General features: G+C 35.1%; 1 protein-coding gene across 1 annotated transcript in view; it reads left to right on the top strand.

Moving 5' to 3' along the window:
- Positions 1 to 13,829, top strand: part of LOC131049181 (preprotein translocase subunit SCY1, chloroplastic) — a 52,575-nt gene extending 38,746 nt beyond the window's left edge. The window contains exons 6-8 of the mRNA XM_059221739.1: positions 6,139 to 6,262; positions 12,001 to 12,164; positions 12,959 to 13,829. Coding sequence (XP_059077722.1) covers positions 6,139 to 6,262; positions 12,001 to 12,164; positions 12,959 to 13,201 — 531 coding nt within the window. The 3' untranslated portion in view covers positions 13,202 to 13,829. The remainder of the gene's footprint in view (positions 1 to 6,138; positions 6,263 to 12,000; positions 12,165 to 12,958) is intronic.
- The last annotated feature ends 2,649 nt before the right edge of the window (positions 13,830 to 16,478 follow it).

Below are 16,478 nucleotides of genomic sequence, written 5' to 3'. Positions count from 1 at the left end.
GCAAGGATTGCAATATGATAAAATTGGTTGCAGGTTATTCCAAGATGAGCTAGCTCTTTTTTGTTTGTGGATTTCCTCATTAGTTCGAGGACCCAAGTATGATTACATATGTATATATAAATATTTTTAGCATACTTCGCATCATAGTTGGACTACTCGCGACTCGGCTCGACTCGCCAAGCCCCTGAGAAAAAAATTCGGCAAAAACTTGGCGAAAAACTTGGCAATGTAAAAACACACTTAATTTTAATTAAAAAAAATGCATTTTTTTTGCAAAATTTAATGAGAAGATGCATCCAATGAGTCAATAAATGATAACACAAAAGAAACAAGCTGATTCTAGATATATTTAAATGCAAAGTGTCTACAAAATCGCATCCTTATGAGGAATGCTGATGGTTGGAAGCAAAATAGTAAGTAGTTTTTGTAAAACCAAAAGTAAATACATCATTACAAATTACAATTACAACTTCCACTTCCCAGCTCTAGGTAAAACTAGAGGAGAGGTAAAACTAGAGGGTCTAGTCCTAGAAGTCTGCAGTGGGCGTGATTGTGCCTCCTCGCTCGGTATGGCTGGCTCATCCTCCATCTTGGATGAAGCCATGTCTCCACTTGCTTGTGGCACTGGCAATGACTCCTCATCCTCATCCTCTTCCTCCTCAATGTCATCTAGCGTGAAACCAAATCCACCCCCCTCCTCCTCCATAGCTTGCCTCTCCAAATCAGTGTTGTCATCCTCAGAAAACAATGGAGGTTGTTCCTGTGATGTCCAATCACTGTAAGGATCTATATCATCCAAGTCAAGTGGACCACCTGCTACTTCCTCTACCTTCCTTATGCGCAATCGAAGATTATATTGCACAAAGACAAGGTCATTGAGGTGTTTTTGAGCTAGCTTGCTCCTCTTCTTCGTGTCGATGGCTTCAAACAAGCTCTAATTTTGCTCACAACTGGATGAACTACAAGGTTGACATAAGATTCTGAGGGCAAATTTTTTGAGATTTGGGGTATTTCCACCCCAACTTTGCCACCAAGCATGTGCAAATTAAAATTCGGTTGAAAGTAGCACCCCTCGCCGGGGTCTGAGGGTGAGAAAAAGAGGGGTAGAGAGATAGGTCTAGATCTTGGTGGAGATCTACAAACGCGCAATATTTGAAATTTCATCATTCATACTCATAGTTTCAAACTTTCAACTCTAAAATGTATAATACCAAGATTTCTTCAATGCTAATTATGTTGTTCTATGGAGCCTAATCAGACTCAGAGGTTAAATTTTCCCTACTTCCATCAGTGCAGTTTCCCCCTATATTTTTCGACAGGGGTTTGGGGTCAAGGGGCAGCGCCCCTTGTGCTCTCCCTTGGCGAGTTTTTTGCAAAAACTCGGCGAGTTTTTGCTGCGAGTTAAAGTCATAAAAACTCGGCGAGTTTTTGAAACTCGCTGAGTATTCTGGGAGTGTTCCATCTATGCTTCGCATGTTTTGATTCATGAAATTTCGCTAAGATCTTTCCAATACAAGGTCAAGGCAATGAGTAGCTCAAGGATTCCAAAACAAGGATGGGTGGCCATCCATGAGAAACCTATAGCAGCATAATTTGCTGCATTATCTGTAACTATTTGCACTGCATTTTCCTCACCCATCTTAGCCAAGAATCCCTCCAAAGCCTCACAAAAATTCAACATTTTTTGCATTTCTTGAAGTATCAATTGACTTTAAGAACATTGTGCCACTTGAGAAGAAAACACAATCAGTGATTCCCATATAAGAAATTGGAAATTATAATCAGTAAACCACCTTTTGACTCAAAATGGAGCACTTTATCTTTGTATCATTAGGGGCATTAAACTATACCTCACAAATAGTAATGACATCTATCATGTTTGGCTCATAAGGAGACTTAAAATGAATAAAAGAAACAAAATAAGTAATTCTAAATTGGGGGTTTAATTTTAAAATCTACATACACTTAATGAAAAAATTCAAGAGACAAGAAAACCAAACTATATATTGTAAAACAAAAATTAATGATAGTTACTTGGTTGTGTGAAATAGAATGGTGCAATAGAACCAAAAGCCTTCAATTAATTACACTTAATGACATCATGCTTATCTTTGGCAAACCATGCTCTCAAGTGATGGTTGGGCACCTAGAATAGTGCATGGACCAAAATATGAATCTAAATTAGGTGAAGATCCATGAACTTTAGGCTTGATCTAATACTAACACTACCACCGACACTACCTTTAGTCATCGATCCAAAAAATAGAGGAATGGAAGAAGTATTTCCACCGTTGTCTTACCATTTCTTCTTTTTGCCTCTTTTTAATTCCTCTTGTTCAGAAGTTTTTAATTGACTTAGCCCTTTACGTATTATTTTAGGTGTTGTTGGGCATGGTTTAGCATCATGTCATGGCATATGTGCAAGGTGATATTTCAATTGGTTAATATCTCCCATAAACACTTTTGTTTTGCAATGGACACATGTTATTTCCCATTTTTTTGCCCTAGAGATGGCATGTTTCCAACAAGGATTTCTTGTAATTGGGGTTGACATTGTTATTGAAAATTTAGAACAATCAATAAATGTGTACTATGCTGTAATAAGATATTAATGAAAAAAATTTAACATTTACAGTGTCTAGTAAAATTAAATTAAAAAATTAGAAAAAACTAAAAACAATTAGAGTTTGTATTTAAAAAAAAAAGGCTAAGGTTTATTCTTATTTTAATTTAAGATGGAAAAAAATGTAGAAAATGAAAATTTGAACATAAGAAAAACATTTTTTTAATACAAGTTCACCTTTTCAAGTTTGCTCCAAAATTATGAAGGATGTTCCAAATAAATTTGCTCCAATATTTTGATCAAAGAGGTTGTTGGTGTGTGAATGATTGGCCATGGAAGTACCACCAATTGTGAGCGTTGACCTTATACTTGTCACAAAGAGCATCAATACTAAATTTGGAGGATACAAAATCCATGAACTCAATCCTAACTACATCACACGTGTTAGGATGAATGAAGAGTCTATGAACAACTTGTGCCTTTGGCTAGCTTCAACATCTCTATGTGGAGGAATCCTTGTGGACACACATAGGAGCTCAACACTGTAATATTTGGGACTCAAAGTAAAGACAAGATGATGTAGCAGGGTGGTCCTTTTGTTTCATCTCTCTTCAATTGTTTTCTGTAGATGTTTGAAGAAATTCCTTAGAATCTTGCTCTTTTCAATTATAATGGTTTTCATCTTCTAAATCGTTGAGCTGATGTTATCATATATCTCTTCCAAACAATGCCTATCCATGTTAGTATAATGGATTCATACTCAATATGGCCTTGGCGGAATTGAGGAGATACTCAACATGATCCCACCTCCTACCAAATGTCATATAGGTTTGTCTGCTTAATATTTGTTGCTCTTGTAGTGCGAGATTGCCTCCACATTGACCAATTTGGGCTAATTGCTATGTTAGAAAGTGCCTCTTGAACCTTCACAAGTTATCTCAAGACAATTGTGTTGGAGGCAAAATGGGTCTCAACAATCTATTTGAAAATCAAAATAAAAAATTAAAATAAAATAATTTTTTTACTAAAGTGAAACATATATTAAAATAAGTCTTATTGCTCCACTTACTTTCAACAACTCTAATTTCGAGAATGTTTTGAATATTCCTTGTGACATATGGTGATTGGTGAACATTTGGTCTATTTGGCCTCAAATTACACTTGTTTGATCTAATTGATTTCATTGCCAATTTTTTGTAGCCTAAGGTTGAGGGAGTGGACAACACAAGGTGTGCAAAATGTGTGGATAGTGCTTCTCAACTGATAAACTGGTTGCTCTACAATTTTTGGCATTGTCTATTATAGCTTGAACAACATTTTGAGGCTCCACTGCATCAATGGTTATAGTGAGAATGTTAGCAATAAATGCATCATCTTTCACCTCCCCTTCACAATCCATTGCTTTAAAAAACATTGCCCCTTTATGGGACACTGCAATAACATTGATCAATGGAAAATCTCTTGTATCCTTCTATCCATCGAAAATGATGGATACCCCTGTTTTGGCTTACAAAGCCCTTATGACTCTACGAACTTGACCTCTTTTTCCAATAAGGTGCTATGCACTTTCTCAAAGCCTGCACACTTGTTCTTTAGGTGTGGCCAAAATTGGTGGCTCGCTATAGGTTAAAGATTAGAAGGTGATGGAGGGGGGATTCATTCCTCGAGATCATTTCTTGAACAAAAGGATGATTTGATTTGCAGCTTGTTGCTTGATCTACTTTTTCGTGCTCATTATTATGTGCTAGGATTTGTGCTTTTTGAATGGGTATGCCATTTTTTCTTAGGCAAGCTTTGATGCCTAGTTGAGGGATGTGGCACATATGGCTTTTCACCCAAATGTATGAGCTTTAATACCTTACATACCATCCATTGCAAAGTCAAAGATAGCCCTCACCACTTGGAACATTCATTGATTAGTCTTCAACTCTATTTGTGGAATGGCAAGCAATTATGAAAGTTCAACAAGGCTGAATAATATTTTTATTTTGCATTCACAATAAGGGAAATGACTTCGTTTTTGTCTTCAAAATGTCTTGGAATTCACGTTTTAGGGTTGATGAATGTTTTTGGGCATGTGGTCAAAGTCAAAGGTCACATTAGAAGAAAAATAAAAAAAAGTTAAAATTTGCCAGGTAGGCGTGAAAAACAATGGAATCGTTGTGGGTTTGCTTGAGTTTGTCTTGGTAGACACATATTGTTGGGGTGAGACCTTGGATGACCCCTAGTGTGGATTGAATTTGGGCTTGCGTTTGGCTCAGATTGGACTTGAATCGGTAGGCCATTTTGCCCAAATTGATGACACAACTTTTTTGGTGTTGTTCTACTTGGTATGGAGAGGCTTGCCTTTCAGCTAATTGTCATTGTCATGTTTTTTAACTTTTTTTTGACAAGTCTATGAAGGGGCCCATGCTTTGGTTCCATCACCCATTACATCAATTTCTAACTTTTGGCTAATTGTCATTGTTATGTTTTTAAATTCTTTTTGACAAATCTATGAAGGGGCTTGTGCTTTGGCTCCATCCACCCATTTCATAAATTTGAACTTTTTGACACCTTATTGTTCTAGCATACACTTTTGCTGTGTTTGTCATTTTTGACTTTGAAACTTTTGACAATTCAATGGACAAGCATGCTCTTTTTAAGTGTTCTCGCCATTTTGTGTGTTCAAATTTTTTTTGACACCTCTTTGGATAGGTGCTCTTGTTTAGGGCGTTTGCCACTTTGTGCCTTTGAAAATTCATTTTTTGGTGGCCTAATGGAAGAGCATGTGCCTCAACACCGGGCTGATAGTTTCCATGCGTTTGCCACTTTTGATTTGTATCTTGCATCCAAACTGCAATCTCCACCTTGTTTGATGTGCTGAAAAGCATCTTTTATTGGGCTACACAATGCCACTGATTAAAGCTCAAAAGTATGACGTTCAAGAACATGGGAGACAAGGATTCCACAATGACTTGCTCGACAGAAAATGCAAATATTTTCCATCCGTTAGAGAATTTTTGATATATCTCTTGCATCCAAACTCCGATCTTCACCTTGTTTGATGTGCTGAAAAGCATCTTTTTTTGGCTACACACTGCCACTGATTAAAGTTCTAAAGTACGACATTCAAGAACGTGGGAGACAAGGATTCCACAATGATTTGCTCAACAGAAAATGATTTATGTTTGACTCAAAAAATAACTATACTATTATTTTTTGTATGGGTACAACAAAGTTTTCCTAGTATCACTTAATGAACAGATTATTGATTCCTTTTGAATAACAACATTTGTTACTATAGCCCCTTCTTCCATTTGTCTCTATGCTAATGACAGAGAAAAATAATAATATTTACATGTGTGTTATAGAGAGAACTCAAACTGTCCTATTCTGTGCAGCAAAGAGAGATGGAAGTTGAAAATAATAAGTTCTTTTAGTTTCTAGTTGTGATTTTTAGACTCTAATGGTAGAGATGTGACATTTCAATTTTTTCTGGTTACACCAAAGACCCAGGCCTTAAAAATTTATAGAAGAATCTTTAAAGAGACTTATGGAGAATTTATATTTAAATATTTCTTTTTTTGCAACAGGTGAATAGTGCAGGAGTTATGCCGATAATCTTTTCAACTTCATCATTGGCCCTTCCAGGAACTTTAGCACGCTTCACTGGTCTTAATGTTTTGAAGAATGCCGCTGTTTCTCTGGCCCCAGGAGGTGTAGTTTTCTGTCAAAATCAAGCCATAACAATTTTCTTTGATTTCTCTACCCATTAAGATATTGCAAAACAATTTCAAAACTATTATGTAGAGTACACTGCTTTTCAGGTTAAAGGCTTAAAGCACATAACATTGATGACATAACTTATGAGCTATACTTACATACTTTGGCACTGTAAGGAGAATTAATATTTATGTCAAGTTATCAGCCTTGGGACATTGCAGTTTTGTGACGATAATTACAAAATCATATAAACTGTTGTGTGATCAGTGTGTTACCTGGGCAGGATGTTTTATTATTTCTGTCTTTATGTTTTGTGGTAAGAAAGAATTTGTTTTTAATCCTTCTTGAAATGTTTATATTGTTTACATTTTTTAGAATCAATAATGCTGAAGGAGGGACAGAACAGCCAAAAAAAGGGTGGTCGCTAGATGGCAATTTTTTCTAAGAATAATTTTGTAGTAGCTAAAGGAATATGTTCAGAAATTTTTAATGTTTTCTGAAGAGAAAATAATATCCTATATTAATCAACTAAGCACATTTGAATTTTATTCTAGAAAAGCTAAAGCTTCTTGAAAAGGCATGTTAACTAATTTTATAAAATAATGGCCAAAGCCCATAGCATGTATAGCATAAAATAAGATCAAGTAGATCATTGTTCTTCATCACCAACCTGAATTTTGCTGCTCCTCTCTCCACTTTTGCACGATCTTCATCAGTAAAGAGGATATCAATTCGTTCATCAACAATCCATTCACTATAAAGATGAATCTCATCCAAGGTGATGGAATCATGTGAAATGCCCTCCACCTTTCTAGTTTGAAGGCGAAGGTTGCAGCGAATGAAGACAGAATCATTGAAGAGCTCCTGGGTCAGCCTATTTCCTTTCTTTGTGTGAATGCTTTCGAATAGGTTCCAATTGCATTCACACCTAGAAGCACCCCAAGGCTGGGACAAAATACAGATGGCCTCTGGAGATTTGGTGTGTCAGCACGATAAGTCTCCCATTATAAATCTACAAAAATAATTAAAACAAAAAAGAATGAAGTGAAAAATTTCAGAATCAAGTTTTTAATTCTACTTGTAGTATTGAGTGAAAAATTAGAAGATTATTCTTTTACCTGGTTGTTTTTTATCTCTTTTGATTGTGTGAACTAAAGAAAAGAGCCTCCCCTCTGCACCCTTATAGACCTTGAATAGTTAGATGAAGTAAAGAAAGTTTATTATTATTTATGTAAAATGGATGTTTGTAGAGAGTCGACATTGCCGAATTCATAAATAAGATAGTAAATTAGATTTAGTAAATCTCACCTCCAATTCATCAAGAACTTTGTCTCTTATCTCAACATCTGGCACCATCTTATCAATGCATGAAATACCACTTGCCAAAAACTTATCCGTATAATATCTCCATGCAATAAATTTATCTACTTATACCTTAAATTTTAGGTTTTCTTATTATTCATTTTTTCTATATATTTATCTACATTTTGATAAATATATCTATATTTAGATAAATATATAATAGGTGTTGATTTGTTCTATATTTCAGTATATTATTTTTTTGATCGGTAATATTTATAATTCTATTAAATATAGCTAAAACAGTACATCAACATGAAAAAACCATCAACCACCCAAAAAACCACCCACAGTCCACAAAACCACCCTACTAAAAACTTGTTGTTCTCAAACCAGAATCTCACATAAACCCTACCCCACAGCTACTAGAGAGATTGTCCATATACATCAAGCCAAACTTAAATTGGCATAAACTGTTCAAAACGAAATTAACTGAAAGCTACGATTTCAAAAATAACAAAAAAGAAATTGGTACCAAGAGGTACCCTTGTCCGCCATGCCTTCATCTTTCTTTCTTCGCCTCTGCTACAGTCAGTGCACTCGAAGCGTCCCCCACCCTGTTTATTCCGCCAACCGCACCAATATCCGGCTCATTTTGCCTTGCTAATTCCGCTGAAAGACGTTTGGTAATCGGCCGCTTCCTCTGCATCTCATCCACCATCCTTGCTTCCTCCCTCGCCTGCCTGATAACTTCCTCCAACTCCATGATTTGAACATAAATTTTCAATCCTTCCCACCCTCTCCTCGCGTCATCACGAAACCTGGCTTTAACCTCCTCACGACATCGTAGGAAGGGAATTTTCATGTGTCTACCCCGAAGCTCTGCATTTTCCTCTAGTATACCTTCAGAAATGTTAAAACCCCAACCCAGGACTGCCCAATCCAGTAGAGACTCCATGTTTAGAAGGTAGTCTCTCGAGACTATCATCGTCATCACCTTTCTGACCTCTTTGCACGAATAGCCCAAGTCTAGTCCCCATGCCATAATTAGAGAGTAAATGTCCACCCTCGAACGGTATCTGTGGCCAATGACAACCACCTCCTCGCTGAGAACCAGTTGAACAACTTTCAAAAACAGGGGATCTCTCGCCAAAAACATGTTTTCAAGCATTTTAATAGGAACAGGACCCCAAAATGGAGGCATCAACTTAGAAGATGCTTCCATATTGAAAGCCACACAAAACCATCGAACTCTGCAAAAAATTCGTAATCCCCACCACCAAATTTGCTCAATTGCCACATTGAATGAGCGTAAATTCCATTTTTAGCTATTAATGAGGCTCGCACAACAACCGCCGCCATTGCAGAAACTTTCGACATTAATTGCCCGTAATGCTCGATCTAGCCTCAACACATTAAAATAGGTGAAAACCGCATATTGCACATATCAAGTATGCAATAGTACTGTACTTAGCAGGCCGTCTTAACTCCATTGGATGTTGCAATCATTACCGTCCCCCCACCTCACCTCTCCCTTGGACAGCTCACAAGCCACGTTAGACAATTCGTCAGCAACGACATTTCCACTTTTCCTAACATGGGAAATACAAAAATCTTGAAAAGATTTTAATTTTGCACAAATTAGGGTGATGAACTTATTCAATTTCCAACTTGGGGTGTCACCTTTCATAAGAGCATTAACCACTACTTGGGAATCCCCCTCCAAGTGGACTTTCAAAGCCTTCATATTCACTGCCAAATTAGTAGCTAATAAAGCCGCTTGCACCTTTGTGTCATTGTTAGTACCATCTTGTAATCTTTTTGCACCTTTGAAGAGAACCTTCCCTTCATCATCATAGGCCACACATCCCGCTCTTGAGATGCTCGGATTATCCCTCGAAGCCCCATCGAAATTAATCCTAACCCAGCCCCGCTCAGGTTTTGACCAAATCGCCTCCTTAATACCTAGATCTTTGCACAAAGGATTAACCCTAGGGAACCCATGAATGGGTATTTCAGTATATTATCCTTTTTATCTATTTACCATTTAATTTGGTTATTTTTGTTGCTTACAAGTTTCATTAGTTATTTGTTTTCATTTGGTTTGATCTTTATTGAACTTTTGTCTATATATTTTTTTTATCAGTTATAGGTATTTGATATTTCTATATTTGTTTTGATTTTTGTTAGATAGTTAGATTTTTTATAGGTTTGTTTTTCAATTGTAGATTTAGATTTTCATATTCATTTTGATATTGTATAGGTTTATCTTTTCGCATCCCTTTAAATCTTGTTGTATATTATTAGTTCATTTATATTATAATCTTATAATTCATTTGTAGTTATTTTTTTATATTTTTCCTTTTTCATATATTTTATTTTATTTTTTCTTTTCTTTTATTTTTATATTGTAAATTTATTATTTTTTCTTAGATAATTTATAGACTTATTTATATTTTCAATCTTGTAGCTTCTATTTTTCTCTCCCCCTTCCATTTCTCTTTTTAGTTTGGGTCTGCAACTAACCTATTTTTCATCTTCTCAAGCTCTCTAACATCCTGATGATGGATCATGAAGTGTGATCCAAAACGTTAATGTTCAAAAATCTTACACAATCAAATCCAGAAACAGCAGCATTAGGCCGACATGGTGAATTACATTCAGGAAATGCATGTGAGCTGATTTGAAGTGGGTTTCAGATTTGAATCGATTTGGATTTGCAAAAAAATATCATTTTTTTGTTGTCTCATCATATTTGAAGGTTTCTACATTGGTTTTCATGATTTTGGAGTTATTGTGCATAAAAAAGTGTTGGATATGAATTGCTATAGTGTTGCTATATTGATTTGTTGAAGGTTTCATCCTTTGGAGGTTTATATATAGCTGATATATTGAATTATTAACAAATCAACATATTTGGGCTCATTTAATAAATTAATATCATTTTGGAGGCAGATTTGGTTTTAATTATTGGTGCTTGAGGTTGGTTTGCTGCTGTTTCAGTTCATTCTCCAGCTGTACAGCTTTTATAACTTAGCAATGGCATTTTTGACTAATCATTGTCATCTTGTAAAGGCTTTACTTCTTGTGAGGTTTTTTTCGGCATCATTAGAGAGCTATTTGCCGTAGGAAATTCAGATCAGATTATATGCAAGGGTTTTTATTGTTTACAAGCTGTTCCAGCCCATATTCAGGCCATACTACCTCGTGTAGGTCACCGTACCACCTTGTATGCTGGTCGTACCAGTTTTCCAGCTTTGTTTTATTAGTCATGTCATGAATTTCTAATTGATTTCAGATCTGATCATTGTATTATGAGTTGGCTGTACAACCCTTGAGGGTGACTGGGTTTATTTGCACTTAATGGTTTGATGTTTCCAATCCTTAATAATCTGATTTGTTAGTTTCCAGCATGAATATTTGGTGATAATCAATTTTTGAGAGCTTCCATAATAATTCGTGACTCAGATCTGCATGTTGCTAATTTCTAGTCAAACTAGTGTAAACAAATTTATGATGGCAGTTAATATTGATGCTCGTCGCTCATTTCTGCTCAGATCTGGTGCTCATATTGTATTTTGATATTGCATCTTTCAGAACATATGAAAAATCTTAAAAAGGTAACCTTACACAATCCATCAAAATATCCTGTAGTCAAATATACCAGAACCTGGGATACATTACTGCTTAAAAAATATTTAGTCTATATAGCGTTGAATGCATGCGCTTTACATTTGTATTCAGCTGGTTGTAATATATTAATAAGGATTACAGAAATTTCAAATTTCCATTTAACATGCTCAGTTATCTGAAAATTATGTTTTTATCATACTTTCCTGGAAGTTGAACTCAATTGTTTAGCAGATATATTTTTTCTTTCTTTCAAATGTGGCCCTTGTAATCACTAAATATCTTATATGATTCAGCTTCATTTATTTTGCCGACCTTTCTCACCCTTGTTTTTAACTAGTTACTAAATGTGCTTTCAGGATCAGCAAAATTGCAAACATTAATAATTGTATGTTCATATGCATTTGTATCTTAGTGCGTATAGAAACTAGCAATATTCTATCCGATCTAGACCCTCTTGACATAGGATATTATGGGTTTATAAGTACTGTAATATTGTAGACTGATGTTTACACTTTAAAATGGTATTGCAATAAAAGTGGCTTGGATTGTTTTAGGGACTGCGCAATCACAAACAACACTAATAAAAATATGACACAAAAAATTGAGCATCATTTTTTGACAAACGTAGAGAAAGTCCAGATTGTATCTTGAAATTGAATTGGAGGATGACTAAAGCATTTTGGTTTCACTAAGATCTTGGTAAACCTGGGAGGGGTAGCATTAAGAACAGGAAGATGACCACCTGAGTATATATTTTCTTCTTTATATATATGTCTCTCATTTTGTTTATTTTCTTGCAGGTCCTTTGTATCTCCCAACAAATGTGCTGCTTATTGCATTCTTTAACTACTATTACACTTTCCTTCAGTTAGATCCTGATGATGTTAGTGAACAGTTGAAGCGCCAGGGTGCTTCTATTGCTTCAGTTCGTCCAGGGAAAATGACAGCAGTGTTCATAAAAACTGTAAGTAACAGAAAAGTTTTTACAGAAAAGAACTCCAGAAAAATATTAGAACGAAAGTAATTCTAGCAAATATTGTACAAAAGCTCATTAGGAGTGCTAAAATTAACTCCTGCAACTATAAGTAGTTGATTGAGACTTAAACCAGTTATCAGCAAGAAAAGATAAGTGGTGTGTTGGGTTGGGCGAAAGGAGGTTACAAGTCACTATATGCAAAAGTCAAATAAGGCCATCTGTTTTCCTAAATTATAATGCCATTTTTGATTCCTTTGACAAGACCTTTGTATATACTTGGGTGAAAAGAAAGTTCCACTGGTTCAATCTAAACATCAAATGCTGCTTGAATTCCTTGGACAAGACCTTTGTATATACTTGGGTGAAAAGAAAGTTCCACTGGTTCAATCTAAACATCAAATGCTGCTTGAAAATTCAAGCAGCAATATTGATACTGGTAGCTGAATCTTATAAATGGTTATTTTAGTAGTTTGCTAGGTATAATGCATTTTGTGTTATAGAATGTTGAGCTTTAAGATAGATCTACATGATTTACTAGATGTGCTTAAGATTGGATATACAAGGCCATGCTTACCTTATTGTTTGGATAATAATTGTAAGTTTATCAATATAGTTGTTTAAGATAACAGTAACTGTGTAGTTTCATATTGGGAAGAGCAATATTTCTAGTTATATATATAGTTAAAACTCTAACAACATCAAATTTCTGGGTGAAATATATTTTTATAATTTTCATGGTCATATATAAGGAACACTAATTCTGATTGTAAAATTTCATACAGGTACTTTCCCGCATATCTGTCCTAGGATCTGCTTTTCTTGCAGTAATGGCAGCAGGTCCAGCCGTTGTTGAGCAACTGACACATTTGACTGCGTTTCGAGGGTTTGCTGGCACATCAGTTCTCATTCTTGTTGGCTGTGCTACAGATACAGCTAGGAAGGTCCAGGCAGAAATAATATCACAGAAGTACAAGAACATAGAGTTCTATGACATTGATAATGATAGTGAGAGTGGGTTCAGGTAATTACAATGTGATATTGGGGACAGTTCTTTATGCCCTTAATATATTTAGCCCCAATATTATGGTTCCTGAACTTTTCTTGCACTTTACATTATTCCAATGCAAGGGCCTTGGATAGAATTTTACAAAGGTTCAAGCCTTGTAAATTTTAAACCCATGCTCCAAAAGTGAGTTATTTTGCACTCGATAGGGTTTCACTTTGTAAGTTCCGATATATATCTCTCAGTTGGGAAGCAAGCCACATGTAAAACTACTTGCGAGTTACTGGCCTCTTGAGTTCAGAAGCATCCATAAAGCTCCCAACGTTTGTCATAGACAAACACCAATTGAAGTTACAGGGGCTTTTGTGAGTACCATTTAAAGGCATGTGGACTTAACACAATTCATCTACATTAGTTATGATGGTTAATGTATAATACACCAATATAAGCATGCCCACAAGCCTAATGTATTCGGGATCATTTGTAAATTTAGCATTAAAAAGGAAAGTGAAAATTTAGAGTACATCCTCATTCCCTTGGAGATATTATTTATAGGAAAGAAGCTCTGTCGAAACAATTCTTTGTATTTGTCTATTTCAACTTAAGCAAGTATTTAATTGATAATTTTGCATGTTGATGCATTAAGGATATGCCAAAGTTCATTATTATGTTTGTTTCTTGGTGTATGCATTCTTATGTTGAATAATACATGAAACACTAGATACTTGGAGAATCTGATCATTGGAAATTTAAGTTTTTCTGTCCATTTAAATCTTGGTTTTTATTCAAATTAAATTATTTGCACCAGGAATTCAACACAACGTAATGGACTATTTATCAATGCTATTTTGGAGTAGGTAAAGCCTAGGGACCAGAAAGTAGATTGTTCAATCTTTCTACAAATTGGAAATGCTATAATCAGCTGAACCAAATTTGTTTATTTTACATCCAAAAAGTTGAGGAGAAAAGATAATCATCAGCTAAAAGCATAGGAAAACATACTAGCAAAATTCATCGCAGGACATACATAGTAATTGCAAGCCATTCCAAATGGGACAAGGAGACAATGGATATGGCACAAATATTGAAGGCATAAAACCCTCTATACAAAATGTTTTTGGGCCTTAAAATCCTACAAAATCCTTAGTCTTTCCTAAGTTACGAGTATACGCACAAAAAGATCTGACTTTTTTTCCCATGCAAACAATCTAGAATCTTTTGGTTATGACAATAAAATTAGCCTTCGATCATACCAAAAAATTGGAAGGGGATTTAGATCAGAGGAATCAAAGCATGTACTCAAATCCAGGTAGCTCTTTTTTGAAGGTTTGTAGTGAATTGGAAGGACTTTTAGCTTTAAAATCGATTGAACCTAACAAAAAAAGTACACGGTTGATTGTGTCATTTCTACAGTCACCATGTAAGCATAAGGCGAGACTGAGAGAGCTGCTTCTAGAATTTTAGGAAACAATGACCAAGAACAGAGATGTTGATAATCACCTTAACTATAACAGCTTAATGGTCTCCATTGATATTTTGACCATAGACTGGAACATCTATAAATGATGATTTTATTACCAACTTGTTTATCTCAAATATAAGCTATTAGAAGAAAGCCTGAATTTGGAGATATGAAACAAACTATGAACTGGTATATCATTTTTCATAATTGCTCACAGCTTCTCATAGTTCTTCACAATTAGACTTAATTCTGACATCATCTCTTAACTATGATGTCATCTGTCATGCCCCCCCCATGAAAGGTGTCAATCAGAAAATTATCTTATTTATAAGACTTAACGATTTTCTGTAGGAATTAATAATATTAAGCCAGTAATTTACCTTCATAAGAAAAGATGAGAAGGCAGTGATGCTTTCTTAATCTACATCAATGCATAGACAGCGATCCATATCAAGTTATTATGGCAGCAACTGGAATTAAGGAGATGATTAAGAATTGTGTTTACATTAATACGTGTCATTAATAGCCAACGATGAGGTGCAATCACAATAGCCATTATTAGTTAAAGGCAAAGGACATATGATCAAGAGTGACATAACCTTCCATCCGAATAAAGGGATATATAAGCAGCATATCGACCACTCCAAAGAGGCATCGAAGTAATATCAACATCTGTATTTATCAAAAGGTGAAACTTTGTATTTAACAAAGAATCAATCAGATCATATTGAGTATATAAACAGACAGCAATTACTAGCAGAGTTCTGTCTTAGACAGCAATTACACACATACACATACACACACACACATACATAAATACATACATACACATGTATATATACATATACATACATATAATATGGATGCATATATATTAAGTAGTAAATAAGGGAATTGTTGGATTTATTTATATTAATATAACGTTTGATTTAATCTATACTTTCCAAATAGCAATCATGAGTAGGGTTGGCAAGGAAACAAGTTAGGGAAAGGTGGTATAGGTTCTCACAAGGTAACTGCGCCAACCCCATGTTGGATGGACGGGAGTTCCTGCCACTTGGGGCAAGGGGGTATGAGCACGCCCTTGGACTTACTTGTGATGAATAGTTTTTCCAGGCACCCTAACATGCTCTCCTCTCTAATCTCTACTATAACTGGCTGCTGGAGAAGAAATTAGGGATTAGATGCGAATGTAGTTAATATTTATCATTTCATGGATTTTAATTGTTTATTTACTCTTAATAGTTCATTAATGGATTAAATGCTTTACTATGAAATATTATTTGTAAAACAAATTATGTTGTGGAATTGTTACTTTGGGCAAAATAAGGTATACTCCAAGTAGGGACATTACATCATCATTGTATTTATAATAAATATTTTAGTTTTCAAATATAAACAATCTATTTTTCCTTTTCTCTGGCTGACAGCCTCTCTCCTTAAATGCTGATTGTGCTAACCAGAGCCGCATTACCCTTGTTATCCATAAAAAAAAAACATTTAGTCATAACATTTGCTCTCAATTTATACTTACTAGGTCCATTTCCTTGTTTGACTTAGTATCAATTTCAAGTCAGAAAAAGAGGACTGGCAGTTCAAATACCATACGCTGCTGTTATTGTCAGATATTGTACCATCATTGGATATCCTTTTGTTGACTTATCTGACTTTCACGTAGACATTGTCTTCAACTGGCCAGGATGGCTATATTGTTGACCAAGAAAACCACTGCATTTATTGTAATTTAGTTGTTTGATCAGAAAGTCCTAGTTTGTTGATTATTTGACCTATCCTTAGTTGTTTGATCAGAATGTGCAATTTTGTTGATTATTTGACC

The sequence above is a fragment of the Cryptomeria japonica genome, chromosome 5 (assembly GCF_030272615.1).
Source record: "Cryptomeria japonica chromosome 5, Sugi_1.0, whole genome shotgun sequence".
NCBI classification, from domain to species: Eukaryota; Viridiplantae; Streptophyta; class Pinopsida; order Cupressales; family Cupressaceae; genus Cryptomeria; species Cryptomeria japonica.
The sequence above is the reverse complement of the archived record's forward strand: the minus strand, read 5'-3'. Positions and strand labels throughout refer to the sequence as shown.